This window comes from Micropterus dolomieu, linkage group LG05, assembly GCF_021292245.1.
Source record: "Micropterus dolomieu isolate WLL.071019.BEF.003 ecotype Adirondacks linkage group LG05, ASM2129224v1, whole genome shotgun sequence".
NCBI lineage: Eukaryota > Metazoa > Chordata > Actinopteri > Centrarchiformes > Centrarchidae > Micropterus > Micropterus dolomieu.
The window spans coordinates 24,250,219-24,275,369 of NC_060154.1; the positions used below are offsets into that span (position 1 = coordinate 24,250,219).

General features: G+C 43.1%; 3 protein-coding genes across 6 annotated transcripts in view; all 3 read left to right on the forward strand.

Annotated features, from left to right (window-relative positions):
- The window catches only part of suco (SUN domain containing ossification factor), a 41,802-nt gene extending 38,180 nt beyond the window's left edge, over positions 1–3,622 (forward strand). For 3 of the 4 annotated variants that reach the window (XM_046048988.1, XM_046048989.1, XM_046048990.1), the window contains one exon: positions 188–3,622. In XM_046048988.1, the coding sequence (XP_045904944.1) occupies positions 188–748 (561 nt within the window). In that variant the 3' untranslated portion in view covers positions 749–3,622. The remainder of the gene's footprint in view (positions 1–187) is intronic. The other variant, XM_046048991.1, reaches the window with a different exon arrangement.
- A 4,330-nt stretch (positions 3,623–7,952) lies between these two features.
- mysm1 (Myb-like, SWIRM and MPN domains 1) lies at positions 7,953–15,628 on the forward strand. Its single transcript, XM_046050630.1, has 20 exons — positions 7,953–8,164; positions 8,382–8,454; positions 8,549–8,619; positions 9,417–9,491; positions 9,585–9,669; positions 9,820–9,918; positions 10,123–10,681; positions 10,772–11,000; positions 11,090–11,220; positions 11,317–11,420; positions 11,526–11,603; positions 11,709–11,794; positions 11,869–11,923; positions 12,624–12,674; positions 13,852–13,926; positions 14,035–14,223; positions 14,319–14,451; positions 14,593–14,698; positions 14,853–14,910; positions 15,023–15,628. Exons 1-20 carry the CDS (start codon positions 8,109–8,111, stop codon positions 15,389–15,391), a joined length of 2,682 nt encoding a protein of 893 aa, XP_045906586.1. The 5' UTR covers positions 7,953–8,108; the 3' UTR covers positions 15,392–15,628.
- A 219-nt stretch (positions 15,629–15,847) lies between these two features.
- On the forward strand, positions 15,848–24,276 carry oma1 (OMA1 zinc metallopeptidase). The gene is made up of 8 exons (XM_046050574.1): positions 15,848–16,620; positions 17,530–17,758; positions 17,891–18,064; positions 18,594–18,701; positions 19,997–20,125; positions 20,364–20,438; positions 21,100–21,249; positions 23,780–24,276. The coding sequence occupies exons 1-8, from the start codon at positions 16,232–16,234 to the stop codon at positions 24,119–24,121; spliced, it is 1,596 nt and encodes a 531-aa protein (XP_045906530.1). The 5' UTR covers positions 15,848–16,231; the 3' UTR covers positions 24,122–24,276.
- Positions 24,277–25,151: the final 875 nt, after the last annotated feature.

Genomic DNA, 25,151 nt, shown 5'->3' on the forward strand with positions numbered 1-25,151 from the left:
TTTTTTTCCAAATCCTAGATTGCATCATTCCCTATTTAACTTTCCCATCCTTCTTTGGTCCATCTGTGTGACTTCGGTGTCTTGCACATAAGTGGTTAATATGGCTTTACATTATTAGATGTATCTTTGCTTTCTGTCAATGTTTTTTTTAATCATTCTCTTCTCCCGTCTTGTGTGTTTCCTGTAGAAAAAGCGCTGCAAGACAAAGTCGTTGGACAAGGTTGAGATTCTGAAGGCATCTGATCCCTCTGCTCCACTCACAAACGGGGGTCCAAAGTGCAACGGGTTCACACCGTGTCTCCCTGAGCCACCACCACCACCTCCTCCTCCTCCTCCCCCTCCTCCTCTTCCTTCTCCTTCTCTCCCACCGCCTCCCCCTCAACCTTCAGAGGAGGTGTCATCACTGCCCACATACACTTCCAAGGAGTTCCCCTCGGAGACCAGCAGCTGCAGCTCGTCCACCCACTCTGAGGAGTCCTACACAAGCCGCCTCCCCCCTCCCTCTCCAATCCTCCCCTCCGCTGGCCTGTGCAACGGACACAGCCTGCCTTTCCCCCTCCGGCAGCCCCCTACCAAGTCCCGCCAGGAGAAGCGCTCGACGAAGCGGCGGCGGTCGCGGCAGACAGAGCTGCCGTTCCCTTCCATGGCGGGGGGTGGCGTCAGCTCTCTGCCCAGCCTGCAGCAGCTAATGAAGGGAAACAAGGAGATCAGTGTAGGGACCATCGGGGTGACAGCCCAACATGTCTGAATACTCACGTCACTCTTACACCCCCCCCACACACACACACACACACACACACACACACACACACACACACACACACACATTATATAGTAGCAGACTTGCATAGTAAGGAGATGAGGTGTTACTGACTGCATCCCAAAGAACCACATTTTCCCATGAGCACCCAGGCGCACCGTGGAACTGAAGTGGCGATGGCAGCAGTAGCTCAACATAATCCAGTCCTTATCCACTCCTGTCAAAGACCTGTTTACGGTTATGTGCCTTTATATCTGTTGTAGATCTTTCAATGCTAAAAACATGATATTTAAAGAATCGTTGGTGTGGACAGAGAGAGACACCGGTGGGGAGTGAGACATGAACACAAGTCAAATCCATTTAAGTGTTTTCTACTGGATAAGCACATTGTCGTGTGACATTTGAGTGCCAGTGAGTTTTCACCCCCACTCTGAGCACAGAGAGGAGAGGCGCTGGCCTCAACTCTACGTTCCATCACCTACGGGAACATCACAAAGTATTAGGCTGCTTTTTTTTTTTGTTTCTTTGTTTTTTTGTTTTGGATGAAATGTGACGTTGTGAGAGAACCATGGAGCGTGACAAACTATTTCTCATATCCTTATTTCCTCCTGTCATCTATGGCCATCATTTTCTCCATTCTGTCATTGCATTGCATCCTAACATGAGTGCAGGTGTTCATATGGGACCAGAGTGTTCATCTTTCTTTGTACACCAGACTCTCTCTTCCTCTGTCTCTGTCAGTCTGTTCCAAACCAACCGCCAAAGCTGAATGAAGAACATCTATTTTTTTTTTTTTTGCATGCATGCAGTGAATTAGTCTGAATGTGTTCGTCCTCTCAGTTTAGTATCGCATTTCATCTCATATTACAAATACAGTCGCAGCAGTTTGTAGATCCTACTAGTTCACAATGAAATGTCATGAACTCACTTAGTTTGGGCTGGTCCTGAAAGTTAACACACACACACACACCAAATAAAGGGGAATTGCACTGATGCAGTAGACAGTGTGACTGCGAGGAAAGTAAAAATGAGTTCAAACAGGCTAGAGGTAAGCCGTAGGGTCTTGTTGTTGTCTTTTTCTGTTATGTTTTATTATTTCTTTCATCCATAACTGAGCCATGCTCCTCTCTTATCATTGCTGGTGTGGTTTGTTCTCACAGCCAGTATGGAGGCATAAGTTGTCTGTTCAGGGTACATTGTGCAGTAGGAGCACATTGGGTGGCAAAGCTGAATGTTTACACACACACACCCACACACATAGTAGGATCTACTGGGACCCTACAGCCGAGTCCCGACAGACCGGTTTTATTTATCTATTTATTTATTTAAATGACTACAGATGTTTCTAACCTAGGCGCTAGCTTGCCAGTCTCCCAACCCTGCAGTGTCAAAGTAGTTTATCCATGTATGTTATATAGAAATATTATAGTGCAATACACTCAACCGCACTTACACATGACTATGGTGGATGGCTCAACCGTGGATGTTTTGTTTTTGTTGTTGTTGCTGTTGTTTTTTAAGCTTATGCTCTGACATTATAACAGCCCCTAATTCTGTTTGTCTCAGCCTGAAATATCCGACATATATGATAGCAGTCACATGTTTGGCTTATATGTCCAACAAGATAATAGAGTATTAATCTTAGTCTTCTTAGCGTTATCACACTGCTGCGTTTGTATTTGTTTAGAGCTGCTGGCTGGTTAAAAGGCTAAACCGAGGGTTTATTATTTTGTCTTCAGTGTGCTTGTCTCAGCATCTTTTCTGGATCATTAACAAACCTAATTTAACTTAACCCAGTTAATGATTTCATGACTGACCAACATAAACATTCAGTTTAATGTTTTAACACTGAAGTGAGTTGCAGATGTGAAAAGGGGTATCCTTTTTGTTTGTTTTTTAAATATTAATAAAAATAAAAATGCATGATTTTCTTATGTATGCTGATTCTGACTGGCTCTGCGTGGTTGGACTTGTGTACATTTTGACGGAATTTTCTGCAAACTCTTCCAAAAGTGCGTCATTACCTCTTCTGACCATCTCCTCTTTCTCTTTACATGTCTTTATCCACCAAGGTCACCTCTGACCACCCACCCCCCTCCACCATTGTACAACTTTCTGTGACTGAAGAAAAGTTTTAATATGCCTGCTTTTTATTAACCACTCTAATATGTTCCCATTATGAGCTTAAACACTGATAAAAGCTCAGTCTACACACCTGCTTTCCTGACTAGCTGATCTTGCTGTGCTTCTCACTCTCACTGTACACTCTTTTATTCACTTGTCGTCATTGCTCCTCAACTTTACGTGTTCGCCCCGCCTTGAATGACATTCGCGGTTTGTGAGAAGAAGAATATGAACTGTTATTGAATAAAGGGAACGCAGCAAAGATTGGTATGATTTGGAACACTATCAATGTGACTCTGTATTTTTCACAAGCTGAACAAATTTTATTGTTTTTTTTCCCCCCCTTTTTGAATGTGTACGATCTTATGTTTGTGTGTGTAAAACTGTGTGCATGTGAGCATTTTGTGGTGGTGGTGTTGATCTTGTGTGTGTGTGTGTGTCTGTGTCTGTGTTATGAGAAAGACTACTTTGAATCTACTTATCCCGTAACACAGCGAATAGAGAGAATGCCCTCAGAGAAATTCTAGGAGCTCAGTGTGCACTTTGTACGACTCCTCATGCCTTTTTTTTTGTTTTTCTACTTTATATGTCAAGTTCTATCTTTTCTTTTCCTCTCCCTCTCTGTGATTACTCTGAAGAGCTGCACAGTACCTTTGAGCAGGAGTGAGTTACTACAAAACTGTAGTGCCATTAGAAACTGTGAATTTCTAAATAAAAACCTTTTTTGTTGTTGTTGTCTTTCACCTTGTCCTTGACTTTTTATTGTGGATGCCTTCATATTCAGCCGTAGTGTCAATCACTGATCAGACTTGAATCCCACTTTGTCCATAAAGGTAAAAGGAAATGGGTGGATTTTTTTCACTTTAAAGAGAGACTGACAGTCTAGCAACTAAATGAAAGGGGTGAAGCTCTAAAACTGATCAGGAAATTGAAGTTGAAATAAAAAAAATAAAACAATTACATAAATATGTTGTATTTGCAAAGAAATCAGGAACAGAAGCAAAACATTGATCAGAACATCTTGACTGCTACAAGAACAGCAGCCACTAAAAGCCACGTCTTGTTTTTCGAAACAGTGGACTATTTCACAGAATCAGAATCAGCTTTATTTGCCACGTATGTGTACACATAAGAGGAATTTGACTCAGGATTGTACATTGCTTATCAAAGTGGTGAAGAAGAATCATAGGAGCACATTCACGTAGCATTATTATTACATATTCACACGGCAGCCATTTTCTGCTGACGTTACACTCAGGGTGGGAAACTCTGGATGGATTATCTCGGCAAAGGAGCTCACTAACACAGATTTTGACAGGTTTGTGAACAATATTTCCTTTTGTGTACATAGAGAAAGTCTTAGATCTTTGAGTTCAGCTCATGATGAATGGGGGCAAAAACAAAAGTGTTGTGTTTATAATTTTGTTCAGTGTAATAATCTTTATTTATAGAGCACTTATCAAAGCAAAGTACAAAGTGCTTCACAGAGACACAGTGAGAAGGATCAAATTAAACACCACAGTAACTGATAATACCGTTTGATAGTGTTACATGATACAATAGGTGTAAATTAATTCTGAAATATCAACACACATCTTGGACACAGGTATTTAAGCCTGGAGTAAAATGCCATGCAAACACAGTGTTCTCCAGTTTTTCTTCCGTATTTCAAGCCCAGCTCCCGTCTTGTTTCTCCAGAGAAACTCCTGTCATTTGCATGGCCCTCAAACTTCAGGACCCAAATTATGGACATTTGTCTGACTTCACCTAAGTTGCCTGATCCTCTATGAAAGACAACCTACGCACAATTTCAACCCATCTATCACAATAATATCACCAATAATAAATGTATTTGGTTGTCTCAGGTGTGCACAAAGGCTGTACTTAGCTAATTGTCTCTAGTCATTGTAAGATTTGAACTGTTTACAAAGGATCAAATATGGATTGGCCAGAGAACATGATCACGTTACCTTGTCTTTTAAGATACTCTTTGTGTGGATGTGGCTGCACTCAACTGTCCCTGAAGAAGACATGTATTCACTCCTCTAATACAAAAATTTAACAGCTTCTGATAATGCAAAGTGTTCTGTGTGGGCTCTTTGTGAGCTCAGAGCTCATGGTTTTAAGGTCATGCATTTTTCAAATCTTTTCAGTCACTTCCAATCTGTTTCATACTTGCTATGTTGTAGTTTCTAAATTCACTTGTGGCTACAGTTGCAAGTAATTTATCAAAATGAGAGGTTAGTTGTCCGACCATATCAAATATAACAAAGTGGTTCTAAAACTTATTCAGACATGTTTATAAAGTGGCTTCTTAAACACTGCAGCATTTTCCGCTTTAGAACAGTATTACATATTTGTGTTTAGCTGACATTTATACTTAAAGCGTGTTACACCTGGCTCACGGTATAGCAACTTTAACGGGAGGTCACATTTTAAAAAAAACATATCTGCAGAGTGCTGGTGAAGCAAGAAGGCGCCATCCAAGGTGGAGATGGCAGCATTCCTTACCCCACACCGAGCTGTGGGACGGTATCAAGGCAACCCGGGACACAACACAACCACTTACTACCTGCAGGGGGAGACCTATAACACAAGAGAGCATACGAGGGGGGAGCCATGGGGAAGGCCTGACCAGGCTAGGCTGTAACAAGCGTTCATGCTAATAGATTAATATAGCATTTGGTTTTATATGGTATTTTGTTTAAATTGTGTATTTCAGAAAACATTAGACTTAGGTAATATCTGAAAACAAACTGGAAGATGAACTTAAGTAATGTGGCACGTCAGCTGAAGATGGAAGCTTGGGCATATTAAAGTTGTAGACTGCAGAGTGGTCAGATAGGAGAAGGCTGTAGATGCTTTCTTCTTCCCTGTGGAAGAAGAGGAGAAGAGAGCTAGCACCCCCAGGCTTACAGCCTGTCCCAACCCCCCAGCTCACTGGTCTCTGTCTTGTATGTCTAATGTAGCAGTGTGCTGCATTTGCTATTTGACAGCAGCTCTAATCTAAAACCATTACTGGCTAGCATTAAATATATATTGTTATACCGTGGAGAACAATGCATTTGAATGATGTCACTTCTGAAAAATTGTACCCCGCTCTCCCTTAAACAACAGTAATGTTCTAAAATCTACAGCATTACCCAATGCATGCCTTAATTAATCAAAAGTCCATCTAAAACAACACATTACTGGCTAAGATAAAATTTATATTAGATTGTGCTCTGCATGGAATTATATAATTATACATGACTTTTCTTTGTTTTGATATTTGCAATATGTATCGCTATCGGCCGCTCTGCTTTCTAAATATTGGTATTGGCACTTGAAAATCCCATATTGGTCGACCACTAGACAGCACTTTGCAATAGGCCTGCACATTGGCTTGCAGCAGCACAGCTGGTTCATAATGGTCTTCAGATTAGCCCCTGAGGACACGTAGTATGACAACAAAGTCAAGCATAGCAAACGTCTGCAGTTTTATGTGGCTACAGGCGTTTCTATGAGTTATAAGAGTGATTCTTCATTAACACAGTCAATCATGAGTCTCCTTCACAATGAAGAAAATCCCTTAATGTGAAACTACCAGAATCTGACTGGACGAGCCCACATTTTGTCATGACCCAGCTCAAAGGAAGGATAAAATATGAAGATCTCACATGACTCTTTAAAGTAAAATAAATGTATTGAAAAAAAACACCCACTGTCAAACAAAACCAAGTGATATAGAGAGGAGGGAGAGAATGACTTTGAAGGTGTGCTGTGGTATCTGGCACCAAGATGTTAGCAGCAGATCCTTTAAGTCCTGTAAGTTACAGTGGGGCCTCCATGGATGGACTTGTTTGTCCAGCACATCCCACAGATGTTTGATTGGACTGAGATCTGGGGAATGAGGCGGCCAAGTCAACACTTTGTTGTGTTCTTCAAACCATTCTTGAACCATTTTGCTTTGTGGCATTATCCTGCTGAAAGAGGCCACTGCCATAAGGGAATACAGTTTCCATGAAAGGGTGTACATGGTCTGCAACAATGCTTAGATAGTTGGTACGTGTCAAAGTAACATCGACATCAATGGCAGAACATTGCCCAAAGTATCACACTGCCTCCGCCGGCTTGCTTTCTTCTCAAAGTGCATCCTGGTGCCGTGTGTTCCCCAGGTAAGTGATGCACATGCACCCCATGCGATGTAAAAGAAAACTGGATTTATAAGACCAGGCAACTGTCTTCTATTGCTCCATGGTCCAGTTCTGATGCTCACGTGCCCATTGTAGGTGCTTTCGGCAATGGGCAGGGTCAACACGGTCACCCATCCACAACAAACTGCGATGCACTGTGTGTTCTGACACCTTTCTATCAGAACCTGCATTAATTTTTTCAGCAGTTTGACCTATAGTAGCTTGTCTGTTGGATTGGACCACACAGGCCAGCCTTCACTCCCCTTCACATGCATCAATGAGCCACGTACCATCTACCTAGGCATTACTCTGTCACTGGTTTTATAACCTACTATGTATACGTTTTTATACACTGCAAATGCATAAATTTGGTTCATCCTGTATATAACCTTGCATTTGCACTCTCCATTCTCTAACTCTGTCCACATTTTTTATATATACACATCCTGAATATTGTAACGCCACTATACATATTGTAAGATATAGCTTTGATAATATAACTGCACTTATAAAACTATATTCCTGCACTTCTGGTTAGATGCTAAATCATTTCATTAGCTCTGTAGCTGTAGGCCTACTCTGCATAATGACAATAAGGTTGAATCTAATCTAATGAGTTTAATCAATTGTGTTCATCACTATTTCAAGCATGCAACTGTAGTATAAAGTAAGGTTTTTGAAGTTTTACCTTGCTGACAAGTTGGAAAAGAAAAACACAAGGCAACACACAAGGTGATTAAAAGTCAGCTGCAGACAGACAGACAGACAGACAGACAGACAGACACACACACACACACACACACACACACACACACAACAGTTTAAGTAGCTGCTGATCAGACACGTGTGTGCACAATCAGCTGATTTGGAGTTTGAAGCCAACAAACCAAACTGAGACAGTTTAGAGGAGGGGTCATGTGTAGTAAGCGGGCAGAAAACTGCAAAGGGTAAATTCGTACATGACCACAAGGTGTCGCTGTGAGTGAAGCTGAACCCTGTGTCCCTCCGGTCTTCTCTCTCCTCTCCGTTGTTTACGTTTATCCAACAACATGGAGGACGAGGTGGATGTTGATATCGAGGGAGGCGAGTTTGATAGCAGTATTAGGTGAGAATGTTTACTCATATTGATGAATTAACATTTATACTATCTTTTGGTCTCGTGAACTGCAGTCTACACTAGCTTACGGAGACCTGCTGTCTTAGCCCCGCAGGCTACAGCGGTAGTTAGCATGGAGGTTGTGTTAGCTGTCCTGTGTCAGATGCATGATGAGAGTCAACTCGGCCCTTCATGTGCTGTGTTGATTTTCTTGTCTCTGTTGCAGTGAGCTGGACGGAGGAGGATTAGTCCAGGAGCAGTTCATCCAGTCTGCGTGGAAGAGCAGAGCTGGGATACTGGTAGGAGCTCATGAAGCTAATGGTCCTTCAGCGGACTCCTGTCCTGTGTGGCTGTTCGTGCCTGAGTTGACTGTTTTGTGTCTCTGTTGTGCAGCCGTGGGAGCTGGACAGCTCCATCAGCCCGGAGAACAGAGAGGTGATAGAGAGGATGCTGCTGGAGGAACAGTATCCTTTCACTGACCTCAGATGCATCACACAACAACACGACTGTCTCCCGGAGGTTAACTGCAAACTGCAGACCTGATGAGCTACAGAGGTGCCTCTGATAGGGGATTACAATACAGAAGTCATGCAGAGATGCTAAGGAGTCAAATGTCTTGGAAAATATTGCTGATTTAATAGAACTCCTCATTGAGACGACAAATAAATCACTAGGGGTGGGGGAAAAAATCGATACAGCATAGTATCGCGATATTTTGCAAGGCAATATCTTATAACACAAACGTCAAGTATCGCTTTTTTATTATATAAATTGTACATGAGAAGTTTGTTTTTTGGCACTAATAAAATTGCTTTTTCAGTCCACTAGAAAAAGAATTTTCCTTTGTGGACACAATTTGAAGTTGGGAAAAAGATAAAATATTACTATAAATTGCAATATTTTTAAAATCTCAATAATATCGTATCGTGACACAAGTATCGCGATAATATCGTATCGTGGGGCCTCTGGTGATTCCCACCCCTACAAATTACAGAAATTAAAGACACACAAATGGAAAGAGAAAAATTATAATGAAGTGAGAAATAGTGCAAAATTGACGATGATTTGACTTTTTAAACATCCATTTATCAAGTAAAATTAGCTGACAATTGCTCATTACAGCTTGTGAACTGTGGTATTGGCTGTTTTTAATGTGTTCTCTGTTTCATGTCAGTTGACGTATACTGTACAGTTTATTTGTTCAGATGCATAGTTTGGATAATGCCGGCTTAAATCTGTTGGTCCTGAACCATACTTGTAGATACTACCTGACAGGTGGGGAGGTTCATAATAATATTTGGGAAAGTGATGCCAACAACAAGCCCAAAGTAAAAAAGTAGGTTTTCCCTCAGGCATTCACATGAGCAGAATACACCCATTCCGCATGTCGTTGGCATTCTTATTACATCTGTGTCTGTCGGATGTTCAGGTCCCCAGCCAAGACCTCAGCCGCGGCCTCAGGCCCCTCTTCTCGTTGGTCCAAACAGGAGAAAGAGCTGTTTGAGGAAGGACTGGTAAGCTTCTCTTGTCAACATACAATCATTTGCTGTTGTCTCTGGAATCTGATTGCTTCTCTGGTGTACAGGCGTAGAATAGATGTATATGAAGATATACAGGAGTGGATTGTGTAAAATACCAAGTGGCTGAGATGTGTTTTTCTGCAGGCTCAGTTTGGTCGAAGGTGGACAAAGATTGCCAAGTTGGTAGGCAGCCGTTCTGTTCTTCAGGTCAAGAGCTATGCCAGACAGTATTTCAAACACAAGGTGAGACTCGCCTTTACTTTCTACCTGTGTTGCGCTGCCACCTAAGCAGCTCGCAGGGTATACTCACAAGTTTCACTTTAGCTTGATTGTAGTCTCCCACAGTTAAACGTGTGCTTTCTTCATTATTCAAGCACTTTCACAACCAGGATGCATTCCTCAGGAAGGGTTGGGAAAGTCTTTCATCATCTGTGTATGTTCTTTTAGGCTAAATCAGAACCCAGACCTACAGCTCCCTCTGCAGGTCCTGTGCTTCACTTGCAACTTCCTCAGCCCACCTCCAGTCATGCATCCACTCTGGCAAACGCTGTCCGCATAGAGAAGCTTTCTGATGAAGAGGATGAGGAGGTAGACATCACTGATGGCCTGAGTGATGATGACGGAGACTCCGGCGATAAACCGCAGGCCGCGCTCAAACATGAGTTCCGTGAGCCAGAGCGTCCAACAGACACCGAGATCCAGACCGACACTCCCGCAGAAGATCAGAAACAGGCAGGTCTGACTGAGACAGAGGACCAAACCAGCCACACAGCACTATCGCTACAAAGTCCTCAATCCTTGTCTTCCTGCCCTTGCTCGGGAAAGACTGGTGTGACTGGTCTGGATGAGAAAGGCGATGAGAGAGTATCGCTCCATCCAAAAAGTCTTCAGGCAGGAGCTCAGAAAGATTCAGATCAAATGACTGATGAGAATGAAGACCAGAGCTCCCAGTCTGAGAGCTCAGCACAGACCGGTCAACTGGAAGAAGCGGGTAGTGATGACACAGGTAAGGCTCACGCCTGCTGTTTTTATGTAAAGCCACCTCACAACTTTTTTTCTCTTGTGAAGTCACGCTGTGGACTTATGTGCCTCGCAGATAATGCTGATAAGGATGAGCAAGGTGTAACTGATAGACCAGAAGATAACCAGGAGGAGGAAGAGAATGAGGACGAGGAGGAGCTTAAGGCCCCCGAGCAGGAAATGGAGATGGACATGGAGACCATCGCTGAGGATGAGAAACAAGCTATCCCAGAGTTCTTTGAGGGACGACCATCCAAGACCCCAGGAAGATACCTTAAGATCCGAAACTACATCCTGGATCAGTGGTAACGCATATTTGGTAACTTCTCTTACTACAACTCTGCAGAAGAAGTGGTTATCACTCTTTTTTTCTTTTCCTTTTTTTGTTCACCAGGTTGAAGAGCAAGCCCAAGTACCTGAACAAGACCTCGGTCCGCCCTGGACTGAAGAACTGCGGGGACGTCAACTGCATTGGGAGAATACACACCTACCTGGAGCTCATTGGAGCCATCAACTTCAACTGCGGTAACTTTACTGGAACCTATGACTGCATTCTTCTGTAAAAAACAAAACAAAAACGTTATTCCCTTTTCATGTGGAGCCCTGTCTCATCTCCCATAGAGCAAGCGGTCTATAATCGCCCAAAGGTGGTGGACCGTTCCAAGCACAAGGAGGGCAAAGATGTGCTTGAGGCCTACCAACTCGCCCAGAGACTGCAGAGCATGGTAGGTGCCCATAAACCCCTGTACTCTGCTGACACCCAACCTCAAGCATCTGAACTGTGATTTTGCTTGACCTTGCGCTAACTGCTGATTGGCTGCACGTTGTAGCGGACCAGGAAGCGCCGTGTGCGGGACATATGGGGAAACTGGTGCGACGGTAAAGATTTGGAGGGACAGACGTATGAGGTTTGGACACACACACACACACATACACCATATGTGTTTCAGTAAATTACTGATCACTGACCAATATATTTTTATTGACCCTCTGTTGGTGGTGTTTTTCATCAGCATCTCAGTGCTGAGGAACTCGCTCTGCGGAGAGAGGGGATGAAGAAGCAGCCCAAACCCTGCAAGATGTCTAGATTGTCAAGAGGGTGAGCACGACGGATTCATGTAACATGTGCTGAGTTCCCAACATCATTATAATTATATCCTGCATTTCTTCCAGGTCTTTTGATCCCTTCCAGTTGATTCCCTGCAGATCTTTTGGAGAGGATGTACAGGTCAGTGGCCATTTATTCCATCCGTCGGTCTTCAGTAATGCAGTGTGTCTTGCAAGATGGTAATTTTACTACATATTTAATTTGGGGTTAAATTTCATGACCTCAGTAACAGTTTATAATAAGAGGGCACAGCCGGTTTTATCAGAGGTCCAGTCTCTTCTTTAAGACATTTTTTTTAAAAGTCTGTCAGGTATCCTGCTTTTTTAAATGACATTTCCCTAAGTGAAGTGCATTCACTTCACTTTCTTGTAGGGGTGGGGAAAAAAATCGATACAGCATAGTATCGCGATATTTTGCAAGGCAATATCGTATCGTAACACGAATGTCAAGTATCAATTTTTTTATTATATAAATTGTACATGAGAAGTTTGCTTTTTGGCACTAATAAAATTGCTTTTTCAGTCCACTAGAAAAAGAATAAATTTGAAGTTGGGAAAAAGATAAAATATGTTTAAAATCGCAAAATATCATATCGTGACATGAGTATCGTGAAAATATCGTATCGTGGGGCCTCTGGTGATTCCCACTCCTACTTTCTTGTCTCTCTTTCTGGTTGACTAGTGTATCAACCAGTGTGGACTAAACTATTATAGTTAGATAGTATTTTATTTAATTTTTTGTGATTCATCGGTGTCCTGTTTTTTTTTTTTTTTTTTAAGTTTAATGAGTATTAAAAGCTATTCTTTGCTGTTCTCCCCAGGAACCATTCCAGGTTATTGTGTGTGCAGAGACTCTTCTCATAATGGACATGGTAGGCTATATACATAACCACACATGCTGAATATAATCTCCCTTTGGTACTACACTGACATGTTGGTCATCTTGAAGGAAGTTTCAGAAAATACTGTGTTCTGCATTCACCATGAGCTGATTATCCACTGACCTGTAAGACGAGCCTTTAAATCAGGGGTCCTCAACTACATTTGTTGAAGGGCCAGAATGGCCAGAAGCAGATACTGTGGGTGCCGGACTTTGAAATATTTTGTTTTTTAATTTAGGCTTAAACAAGCAGATTCTTGTTTAATATTTGCACTTTCACCCCTAAAATGGTAAATCCATAATGACAACCACATACTAGGTACTTAACTAGAAAATGCTCTCAGACTTCCATCAAATAGGCAGTGCACTGAGGAGTGATGGTTAAAATCTGTTATTGTAAATATAACTGCAGAGTGCAGTTTAGATTGGCAGGAAATATTAATCAAACACTTTTAACGCCATTATGCATTCGTTACTCGTGACGGCTGTAGTTACTGATGGTAACAGCAAATGCGGTTTAATACTACAGCTCACAGAAGTCTGGGCAGGCAGTAATTGGTCTTTTTCCATAATTATGTGAGCAGTCATGATCTGAGTTTATGCTGCACATGACATGGCTCTGTGAAAACAGTGAAAGGAGTTGGTTACCTGGCTGTGTCACCTGCAGCTTTTCCTCTATCAGCTCACTGTGGCTGCTCTTGACTGTTCTATTACTGGCTGCAATATTTCGAACTGGTACCCTGCAAAAAACTTTTTAGATGACCATTGTTTTGAAGACTGATTTTTAATAAACGATAGTGGTCTGTGCTGATCTCACTGACAAGTACATTGAATTTCCTGTGACTACTTCATCAACTTGTGTTTCTTAATGTGAAGCTTCAGCAGCAGTAGGAAATGTGCAGTTCGCATTATCAAAAACTTAAGACAGCATTTCTTCCGGGAATTTAGACACACAGATGCAGTTTGTAATACTGCAAATATATAATAAATACTATCATCAGTGGCCATTCTGTGGTCCAGATGTGGCCCAGTTGACGATCACTGCTATAAATGATTCCCTGTTTTTGTGATATTACATTCTGAAACAATTGTCTCATTTATCATTCAATTGTCATTCATGTATTATCATTTGTTGTATTCAAATGTTCCAAAAATGATTTGATTGTCAGCACGCCCACGTGTCGCGGGGGGAAGTCATCGGTCTGCTAGGCGGAACTTTCAATGAGGAAGAGAAAGTATTAAAGGTAGGAAAAGGAGCGAAAAGCAACAACGTCGAAGATGAGGATAGAGATTTTAATTTCTATACACAGTATTTTGAAATGTGTATTTAGTGATTCTATGTGTCTGTGCAGATCCGTGCAGCAGAGCCGTGTAACAGCGTGAGTACGGGTTTGCAGTGTGAGATGGACCCGGTGTCTCAGACACAGGCCTGTGATCTGCTGTCATCCCTGGGGTTCAGTGTAGTGGGCTGGTACCACTCACATCCCTCCTTCAACCCCAACCCTTCTGTGCGGGACATAAACACTCAGGACCAGTTCCAGGTAAAATTAATGGATGAGAGAGGTCACGCTGGAGTTGGTCATGTGATCGTGTGATGCAATAGAACATCTGATTCCCTTTGTCCTGACTGTTCCAGAGATATTTCTCGCGTGGCGGAGCCCCCTTCATCGGGATGATCGTGAGCCCGTATGACCCAGCCAATCGCTCCCCCCACTCTCAAACCACCTGCTTGTTGGTGAAGGAGAGCCTGGAGACTTCAGGCCCACAGAGTATGTTACAAAGACACATGATTCAAAACAGTTAAGATCAAGAGGCCTTGAAATCAAGCTGACAATGTAGGTCAGTGATTTCAGCACACAGCAGCGCAGTTTATCTTCTGGCTGAGTCTCTCTGTGTCCATCTCTCCCTAGAGCTGCCCTACAGATTCGACTTCCTCTCATCACAAGACATACCAGACTGGGAACAGACGTTGAGAAGAGCTCAGTGGATCATTCACAAATACTGCCAAACACCGGGGTGAGTGAGAATCAAAGACAATCAAAGTAGTGGTCGCCCTGACAGGTGGGGTCTAATGCTAAGACTGGCTTTTAGTGATTTTGAACAGTTTGTCTTGAAGCTTAACGTTGAAGTATTTAAAATGTTTTTTTGTTTTTTTTTTTGCTCTGGGTAGGAGTGTGCAGATGGACAGATTTTTCCGGAAAGACTCCCATCTCACCTGTTTGGAGAAGGTCTGTCTAGCAGATCAGTTTACCTGCTGTGTGCACACATCCCATTGGCTAATGGCTTCATTAACTGATGTCTGATTTTACTTGATCTCTTCCATTACTCACCTCCCTTTAGATGCTGTCATCTCTGGCAAAGTACCTTGAGCCCCTGCCAGATGAAGAGGGAGACTCTTTCCTCACCCAGATCCAGACCCTTTTCCAGTCAGACTTTATTGCCAAGCAGCAACCGCCTGACCAGGAAGAGAGAGAATCCTTAAATATCTCACCCAGACCAGTGGACTCGGACGACCTGGCTTTTGATCAGCTGATCAGTGAGCAGAGGCCCCAGGAGGGAGGAAGAGACTCTGATCTGGATTGTGGCAGAGCTTCAGACAGTAGCGTACAGCCCGCCACACAGAGCACAGACACAACCTCAGAGTCAAACAGCAGCACAGTGTTACATCTGGGCTCTGTGTTGTCGACCGAACATGACTATTTACTGTGATATATCTGACTGTACTGCTAAATACATTATTAACAAAGTGTACACTTGTATGTAAATACCATGATGTTTTGTATCAGTATTACCAACTCACTTGTTTACATTTTATTATTTCAGTAAAGCCCTTTAACCAAAAGTAATGTTTGGGTATGTGAGAGATGAGAATGTTATGAGCAGGGCATTTCACTTTATCAGTTCAGCAGTTTTTTAAAAACATGAAAATAAAAATGTATTTTCATATTTTGTGGCCGCCTTTTATACATGTTTTTGTGTAATGGCTTGATATGTTTGTCATTGTGTTTAAGATGATGTCTTTTACAACACAGTGACTAAGAGTGACTGTGTAAGGACAAGTCAAAGTAAATGCTAGCTTCCATAGGGACGAGAATATTTTTGTTTAAATTGTCCAAAGGGGAGGGCCCGGAACGATCTTCGCGGAGTTGTTTCTAGGGGGATCATTTAGGAAGCAGGAGCGTCTCACTGGCGACATAACTAAGGTCCGATGTTTCGCGTTGCAAACATAGACTATATGGTTGCAAAGGAACTAAATGTTTTTAACTCCGTGTTAAGTTATAAAACTTTTGCGTCAGATACAAACAGTTAAGTGCTCGACTGTTGGGTAGAGGTGACCAGTAAGTAGCGTCCACTGATAGCAATGACATTGACAGGCGAGTCCTCGATATGAAATTAAATACCGTTACGTTAAGTAAAAAAACGGCCTGTGACAGTCACTTCCGCATTAAGATGTGGAACCCCAGATGGCCGTGTTCGGCGTCGTCTGCAACATACCTGGCCGTTGTTGGGTCAGTCTGAGGAGTGAATCACGAAGAGTTGTGTAGTACAATGGTCTTACTCTGTGTTAATCTTTTGAGGAGCAGTCGCTTCTGTTCCCGTCCTGCGCATCTGACACGAAACTTCTGGGTCTGCAACGGAGCTGGACATTCCCTGAAGAGGGCACCCTCTGTGTCCTCTCAGATCAGCTGTCACGGAAGAACACACAATGTTCACTTCAGAGCCTCTCCGACGGGACCACCTCTCTTCTTCTGCAGCAGTGGAAGGACGGTGTGTTTCCAGATTAGTCCCAAAGCCACTTTACCCCTGCACCCCGGCCCTGTCCTGACACAGCGCGGACACCACTTCCACACCTCGGCTCCTGTGAGGGCCATACCAGCTCCTCTCATTTGGCTGGTGCTCAAACCTCTGCAGAAGCTCATGGCTATAATACTGGGCAGGTAGGAAACACAGTGTTGTTTTATTATTATACACCAAGTGGCTCCTAAACATCAAAACATAGTCCACTCTACTATGTTAAACGTTCAATACATACAAGTCAATAAATGTAAATGTTGATTACTGTGTTGATTATTAAGTGCAAATAGTAAGGCAGGCACATCTTGTTGTTAAAACGGAATATATTGAGAAATGTGCTCATTGCTTTAAGGAACAATATTTAATTGTACTAATTAATTAATGTGTTCATCCAATAACACACTCTTAATTGTTTAATAAACAGTTGTATTATTTGTGTCATTTAGATAAGAACAAATAAATTACTTTATACATAGTTATTTACACAAAATACACACATCTCAGGTCTCACATTGCATTAAGTTATGTGGCAAAAATGACTGACGAAGTGGACTGACCTTTTCTTCAAATTTTGGGCCAGAGAACTGAATTTGGAAACATTCCCAGCAATACACAGAGTTGTTTTGTTTAGTAACTATTTCAAAAAGACTTGGCCTACTTGTCTACTTTAATATTTGACTGTTTCTTCTGGGCAAACACACAATATGACCTCAGAATTTTGTGCATAGTACATTGTTGTAAACATATTTTATTCATGTTTTGAAGCTACTTTCTTGGCCAGATCTATTTTGATCTAAGAGATTATTGAAAACCGTGGGTCTGCCCGGATTCGTACATTTCTAACTGGAACCTTTGCTGTGGAATTTTCTACTTGCATTTTCTGCTGAATTCCAAACATGCACATTTGCCAGACATGAAAGGAGCTTTCTTTGATTCTTTTCTTTTCATCCTTTACCCCTGTAGGGCTGTTTATAAATTTACATTTACTGCATGAGGCTGTGTGAGCTAAATAAACACATATTGCAAACCTTGTTGCCTTCCTTTATGTACAGGAGTATAAGGAAGTGGTGGGTGGCTCTACCAGCCAACCGCCGGCAGCTCATGCGCGAATGGGTCTGGCAGCGCCGCTGGCATCTGGCGGCAGGGACAGGCGTTGCTATGGTGATTATAGTCCTCCTTCTCCTGACCCACCTGGATGAGTCCCCGATGACAGGACGGACCCGCCTCCTGGTGTTCAGCAGGGAGAACTACATGGAGCTGGCAGCTCGCACCTCGGAGATGGTGAGAGGAGGAGCCCCCTCCTGATGTGTGTGTGTTTGAGTGGATGAAGAGGAGAGAAGATTTAATATGAAGAGAAATGAAGCAGGTGAAATTATTATTCCTAAAATTCTTGAGTGTGTGTATGTGCTTAAGTACATGGAGGAGTTTGCAGAGCTGCTGGTTCCAGTCACTGACCCCCGTCACCAGGTGGTGGAGCGGGTGGTGCAGCACCTGGCACAGAGGAACAAGGACATCCCTGAAGTGTCTCAGGTCACCTGGAGCGTTCACTTGGTGCAAAGCCACAACATCAATGCCTTTGTCCTCCCGGTCAGTAAAAGACAGACAGATGTAGAATTATTTGACTTGCATGCCATATTATCACGTAGTATAGTATCACCATCTTTAAAGTCATATGTGAGAACGTCTTATTATAACAGAGTGCGTCTTTACACGTGTGTCTCCTATAAAGTTCCCATCCTGCAAAGCAAGGTAGATTCACAATTTATTTTGCTTGCTTTTGCAACCAGCCCACATTAAACGTTTTCATTGTGAAATATGAGCAAACAATTGATAAATAATTTTACTTTGTTTTTAAGTTGCTGAAAGTACTAAGTGGGTGGGATTAATAGTATTGGCATTACTCACGAGTGGTAGAGGTTGAGGTAAATAGTCAGTCTCAGAGAAGTTACCAGTTATTGTCTACTTTTTTGTACACCTGTAAAGAATATCTTCAAACACCATCCATCCATCGTCAACCGCTTATCCTGCGTACAGGGTCGCAGAGGCTGGAGCCAATCCCAGCTGACTCTTCAAAAGCTATATGGCTCAAATATGGATTGTATTTTCCTTTTTGCAGAACGGGAAAGTGTTCATGTTTACGGGGATGCTGGACGCCGTGGCAGATGTTCACCAGCTCACTATTGTTCTGGGACACGAGATGGCCCATGCTTTATTGGGACACTCTGTAAGTACATAACCCTCTGCAGACTGTGTTTGTGATTGTGGCATTATTTCTACCCTATGTTATTTGCTCCAGTACTTGACCTGACATTGAGTCAGTCACTTTATTTATAATAATAATAATAATCATTTCGTGAGTTTGCCTTGATGATGTTGAAACACAGTGACAACAAGCAAAGACGCGGCACTTCTGAGTTTGATGCAGAAAACTCAGAAACCTGTTTGGCTCTGCAGAGAATGAATGCTGCGGTGTAAAAATACCTGTATGCAGTCTGCTGACATTTTTTAGCCTTTATTGAGATAGAACAGCTGGAGGGAGACAGGAAATGCAGGAGAGAGAGAGGGGGCGACATACAGCAAAGGGCTGCAGGTCGGACTCAAACTCGGGCCGCTGCTACACAGGTTTAGCCTTAGTACGTGGCGCGCCCACTCTACCAACTGAGCTAAACGCCGCCCCACGTCTTCTGACATTTGAGAGGCTTAGCTGATAGTAGCAGACCTTGCTGTGCATGAGGATGAGTCATTGAAAACACTTAAAGTGCAAATAACGTTCGAGAAGAAAATGTAGTCATTTAGAAGCCCTTGGCACGCAGAGTAGGAGTTATAGCTGGAAGCCTTCCAGGTCTCTCCCTCACAAGGTCGTAAAATATGTATGTGGACCTCCTATAGGTATGTGCATTATACACTGAGGTCTCCTCACTATTCATCATCAGCGCCCCACTCTGTCTCAGAAGTATAGTAATGGCTGAAGTGGCGTCAGTTGCAGTGTTGTTGCATCAGCCTGTGATAAAGACTCACTGACAATCGACTCCAAGCACTCACTAATCCTGTCTGTGTTATGATGACCGAAGTCCTGTCGACCTAGGGCACTGTCATGCTAAATTAATTCTCCACAGACGGCTGTTTTTTCTCTGCCTACGAAAGACCATTCTTCTTGTTCTAAAAAAGTGTCTAATGAAGGTGTGGGTATTTCAAGACTTTAAACGTCCTCGGAGGAAATGCTTGAAGGAGATTTTAATTAGATGAAGGGAATGAGCATCGATGGGCTTGGTATTACCCAGTAGGTGTGCTCTGTTGGATTGGCTGCTAAAACCTTTAAATCTGTTATAGCGTAAAAGTTCCACTAAAATAGATGGGAACAATCAATATGTTCCAGCAGACTGGTTCACCTCCCAAAAACTTTTTACCTCTGATTTTCTCTCCCTATCCCATTCTCTTCTTTTTTTCACCCCAACCCTTTACTTTCTCCTCCGTCACCTCCTCCTCGCCATCCCGTATCCCTCTGCTCTCCTCCCCCAGGCGGAACAGGCCAGTCTGTCTCATGTCGTGGACCTCCTGTCCCTTATTCTGCTGACAGCCATCTGGGCTGTGTGCCCTCGAGACAGCCTGGCACTGCTGGGACAGTGGGTACAGGACAAGCTTTCCCAGGTGAGACCCACTCCACAATCTTACCCATATACACTGTATAACACACTTTCCTGGTTGTTAATTAATTGAAGAAACAACACAGTTTTACAATTTGTTAATGTTGTGCCATTGTTATTGTAGATTTGCCTTTAGTCTGAAAAGCAGAGCACTGGAATCCTCTTGGACTTTTGATAAGGGAAATGTGTATGAATCTTAGAGTTTATAAAACCTCATACATGCACCGTTTGTCTCCCCTCAGTTAATGTTCACCCGTCCCTACAGTAGGAAACTGGAGGCTGAGGCCGATCAAGTCGGATTGCAGTTGGCTGCTAAGGTATCGTCATCTCCAATTTGTTATTACTTAAAGGAGCACTCCACAGATGTTACACATACAGTTCAGTTCACCGGTCACAAGGAGTGCTACACATCTTGGCGTGCACTTTAGACTTTAAAAGCCTGCTTGACAAACTGGAAGAGTGGCATTTGAAAGAAGTGGCCGTCTAGTAAAAGTTGCTATTGAGTTGCATCATGTGATATGTAGGCTCCAGCATATATGGAGCTTGACCCATGCAAGGGACTAAAAGTTAGGATATCTCGATCTCTGTTGCCTTGAGTTGTTTTTTCTGTCTGTCTCTGTATGAGTTCCCCAACTTTATGGAAGCGCAGTAGTAAGTAACTGGGGTTTCCCTATAATGTGATATGACAATATTAAAGATTTTTGGTGCTTTTTGAGGGCCCACATTTTATGATTAAGGAATTGTTTAAAACATGTTTGCTCTTTCATAGGGTAATCAGTATTTTAACTTTGCAAATGTAAATCCTCCAATGTAGCTCTTTGCTGTAACCTGTCTGCAGGCCACTAGGGGGTACTGTTGTCAAACTAAACTCACTGGATGAGTCCATAAGGATTTCCATCTGAGCACAAGACGGAGAGATGCCACATTGTGTGTTTCTGATTTCATGGCGTTTGGGGATGGGGGGGTTGTACTTCCCAGGCGTGTGCAGATGTGCGAGCAGGCCCCGTATTCTGGCAGCAAATGGACATCAGAGACCAGCTGAAAGGAGAGCCCACCTTCCCTGAGTGGCTGTCCACACACCCGTCTCACAGGAACAGAGTCGCTCAGCTGGACCGCCTTGTACCACAGGTACAAACACACGATAATGCTTCCCTGCTCAGTCCAAATAGCAGCATTGGCAGCTCTTAAGTTTCTTTTTATTTTACCTCAATTATATAAGGAAACACATTCTTGCTACTCTGATTCATGTGTTTGTCTAAAGTAAAGACTCTTTGATCCCTGTGTGAGGAGAAAGCCCTTCATCTGTCTATTGTTTAGGAGAAACTGTGTAGCTTTAGGAGCTGTTGGAAGGAGTCTTAATGGAACTAATGAAGCGTCTGGAGAGATGTATATCCACCTGCAGACATGTGGCGAGGAGGGCAGAGAGGAGGAAGAGACTTGGGGAGGAGAGGGAAAAGATGCAAGGTTTTAGGAAAACAGGAAAAATAGTTTGCCACACAGGGGCCTAGATGCCTGCTTAACTACCTAAAAGTCTTGGAGGCTTTGAGTTGAGAACCTGAAAGAAAACAGCCCCACAGTAGCAGCTCTATCTCAAAGGCTCACACACTGTGCCGGCACCGTGGCAAGACAATCAATAGTATCTTAAGGCTACAAGGAAATCAAGCAGTTAAGACAGCAACTCCTATGGAAAGCATCAGCATCCGCAGTCATCACATCTTGTGTGTGTGTGTGTGTGTGTGTGTGTGTGTGTGTGTATGTATCAGAGGCAGACAGAGAGAGAGAGGGAGAGACATATAATGTATTAGGCAGCAGTGAATTTAACCTTGAGCGTGAGTTGGACTGTCGGTACACCGTCAGATGCTCCAAGCTCGAAAAACGAACAGATGGGTAAACCACTAATTGTCCATCAGGTGCTTGTGTCGTTGAGTGTGTACTTGTTCTATGTGTGTGTGTGTGTGTGTGTGTGTGTGTGTTATATGTATGTGTCCGTACATCATATCATATCCCTGTGTGGTAGATTGACCTCCAGCAGCAGCAGTTGTTGTCGAGGCCAGGCTGCAGCCACAGGCAGTGAAGTGATAAAGACTGCTGTTTGGGGGATTCATCGGCCTCCATTGTGTGTGTGTGTGTGTGAGAGATTGTGTATGCACGTGTGGTACTATCTCTAATACCCTCCTCACACCAAACGGTTCGATCCAGCATAGCAGCACACATGAGCCAGTTAACAGCTGAGTTCAGTCGGCTGAAAGTGATGCATAATGTGATGTTTTTAACCTTGTGAGGGGTGACAGCATCAAGCTACTTAACCCAACTCTTCTGAGGGCACTCCGCCTCCACTAGTGCGCTCATCATCCTTAAGCAAAGCGCATAAGTCCACTGGTAGTGCGAGAGGGAGAGCCTGTTGAGTGTGAAGGCAAGTGCATGTGTGTGCTCAGAGTCTTGTAGGTGATTCTGAGTGAGAGACTGATGGATTTTGTGCGTGTGTGGGTGTGTGAGACAGATGGAGAGAATGTCTGTAACTGCTGGGGACTGCTCAGGAGTTGGTTCCTACCGGTGCTGCTCACCCGACCTGTATGGGATCGATTTTTTGGAAGGATTGAAGAGAGCTTGCATCTGAATATTTATAGCCATATTTTCAGCTATGCTAGCGGATGGCAATGTCTGTCCGGACACTCATGTCTTTCATGTCCTGCAGAGTAGAAGTGTACAGACTTTGGTGATCCCCTAACCTTTCCTCTAGCACCATCATCAGGTCAAAATGTCTTTTTCTCTTATGTCATTCCCATCTCCTCGACTGTAGTTTGTGTTAGTGCAAATTAGCGAATGTTAGTGTGCTAACACGCTAAGCTAAGATGTGTTATCTTTTAGCCTAAAGCACTGCCATGCTTTAGTACAGCCTCACAGAGTTGCTACAGTAGCACGGCTGTAGGCTCTTGTTGATTCTCTCTGTGGTGTCCTATTTAGCTATTTTGCCTTTTGCTCAGTGTATCTGTACATGTCAGTATCTTTGTTTGTCTGGTCCTTCACATTCTTCTCTGTTTTTCTAACCTTCTTCGTGTTGCATTAATTTCAGATCACAGCTGTGTTTTGATGAAATATCTTATACACTTATAAGTAGAAAGAACAAATAACGGATTTCTTGTTCTACACTGACTTGACTGTTGAATGATAGAAATTTATGAACAAAATTATAAACGCAACACTTTTGTTTTCGGCCCCATTCATCATGAACTGAACTCAAAGATCGAAGACTTTCTCTATGTAAACAAAAGGCCTATTTCTCTCAAATATTGTTCACTAATCAGCATCTTGATATGCCACACCTGTGAGGTGGATGGATTATCTCGGCAAAGGAGAAGTGCTCACTAACACAGATTCTGACAGATTTTTGAACAATATTTGAGAGAAATAGGCCTTTTGTTTACATAGAGAAAGTGTTAGATCTTTGAGTTCAGTTCATGATGAATGGGGGCGAAAACAAAAGTGTTTCGTTTATAATTTTGTTCAGTCTAATACACTGCAAACAAAAACAAAAAATGGCTCACCACTACACAAAGGCATTTAATATAAGACATTTAATCTTTGTACTTGTTAATTCACTTCTTGTCTGAAGTTATAATGATACATAATGTCTGTTCTTCATTCTGTCTCTGTCCAGGCTCTGGAGTTGAGGGAGAGCTGCGTCTGCCCTGCTCTTCCTGCTACTGACCCTCGTGCCGTCTTCTCCAAGAGTGTCCGTGTGTTGCTGGAAAATGCTCAAGACCAGAGGAGAGGAGGGCAAGAAGGGGCACACAAGCCCCACCTGCCCCACCGCCCGGCCTCACTCGCCACTGAACTGCCTGCAGCTCTGCTTGCCCAAATTGCCTTTCCTCCCTCCCCAAATGTGAATCAAGAAAGCAAAGTACCTGTCCAGTCTGTAGCTTCAGAGTTAGCTGCATCAACCTCTGTCCCTGCTGCTGCTGAGGGGGTAGAGTCCCACGTGGTGCAGAGCACCAGCTGACAGAAGTGTTAAATCCTCACAAATGTGTAAACTGACTATTATATAAATTAATGAGTGAATACGAGAGTGATTGCTATATTGGCCTGCTACCCTAAAAGATTGTTTTCATGGTTATTAAAATTTCAGAGCCCCTGAGTGCACAGGTGGTAAAAGGATCAAAGGTTCAGTGTTTTTTTTGTGGCATCTAGTGGTAAGGGTTGCAATTTGCAACCAGTGGCTCAGTCAACACTCACCCCTTCATTCCCAAGCGAGTAGGAGAAGCTATGGTGGCCGACACGCTCTGTTGGCTCTTGTGCTAAATAATACATTGTGGTCCCCTGTTTGTCCACATATTTACTTCCCTTCTTACTTCTAATAAACCAGACAACTACTACTACTGCTACTACTACTACTACTGCTACTACTACTACTACTACTACTACTACTACTACTACTACTGCTATTACTACTTCTTCTTCTTCCTTCGTTCCTACTGTAGAAACTTGGTGGCGCAACATGGCGACGTCCATCCAAGGGGACCCACGGTGAATATAGAAAGAAATGGCTCATAAAAACACAGTTCATTATGTAAGCTCTTGGTTAGTGGCTGTGGTTAGTACTTTTTGCTGCACTAGAGACTCCTACTGCTTGCCAGTACTATGGTGGGTGGAGCTGGGGGGTGGTAGTGTGTAAAGCAGCGGCTAGGGTCATTCTAAACTGGAAAAAATTCAAGGCCCCTCCTTCCCTCTACCAACACCCTACTGGCTGAACTTCAGAGAATGTTATTCATGTCGAGTGACTACAAAGATGCCATGTTAATTAGATAACCTAGAACGGGGAAATGCTAAATGAATATCTGGAAAGCTTACATACATACATACAGATTAATATGTGCATTATTCATCGACACACGGCAACAGGCAAGCACTTTTCGTGTGCTTGTTGGAGGCTTCATCCATGGCAGGCAGAGGACATCTACATTCTCATTATGACTTCTGCATTCACATGCCACACACACAGCGCTTTATGCATTCTCTAGCCTGAGGGACTT

What these genes read in the sequence shown, in the direction of transcription:
- oma1 (XM_046050574.1), top strand. Translation starts at nt 16,232, where the DNA reads ATGGTCTTACTCTGTGTTAATCTTTTGAGGAGCAGTCGCTTCTGTTCC. An exon ending in ATGCTTTATTGGGACACTCT is followed by an intron (nt 18,702 to 19,996) that starts GTAAGTACATAA and finishes CTCCTCCCCCAG; the next exon opens with GCGGAACAGGCCAGTCTGTC. An exon ending in TGGACCGCCTTGTACCACAG is followed by an intron (nt 21,250 to 23,779) that starts GTACAAACACAC and finishes GTCTCTGTCCAG; the next exon opens with GCTCTGGAGTTGAGGGAGAG.
- mysm1 (XM_046050630.1), top strand. Translation starts at nt 8,109, where the DNA reads ATGGAGGACGAGGTGGATGTTGATATCGAGGGAGGCGAGTTTGATAGC. An exon ending in AGAGCAGAGCTGGGATACTG is followed by an intron (nt 8,455 to 8,548) that starts GTAGGAGCTCAT and finishes TCTGTTGTGCAG; the next exon opens with CCGTGGGAGCTGGACAGCTC. An exon ending in CTCTTCTCATAATGGACATG is followed by an intron (nt 12,675 to 13,851) that starts GTAGGCTATATA and finishes TTTGATTGTCAG; the next exon opens with CACGCCCACGTGTCGCGGGG.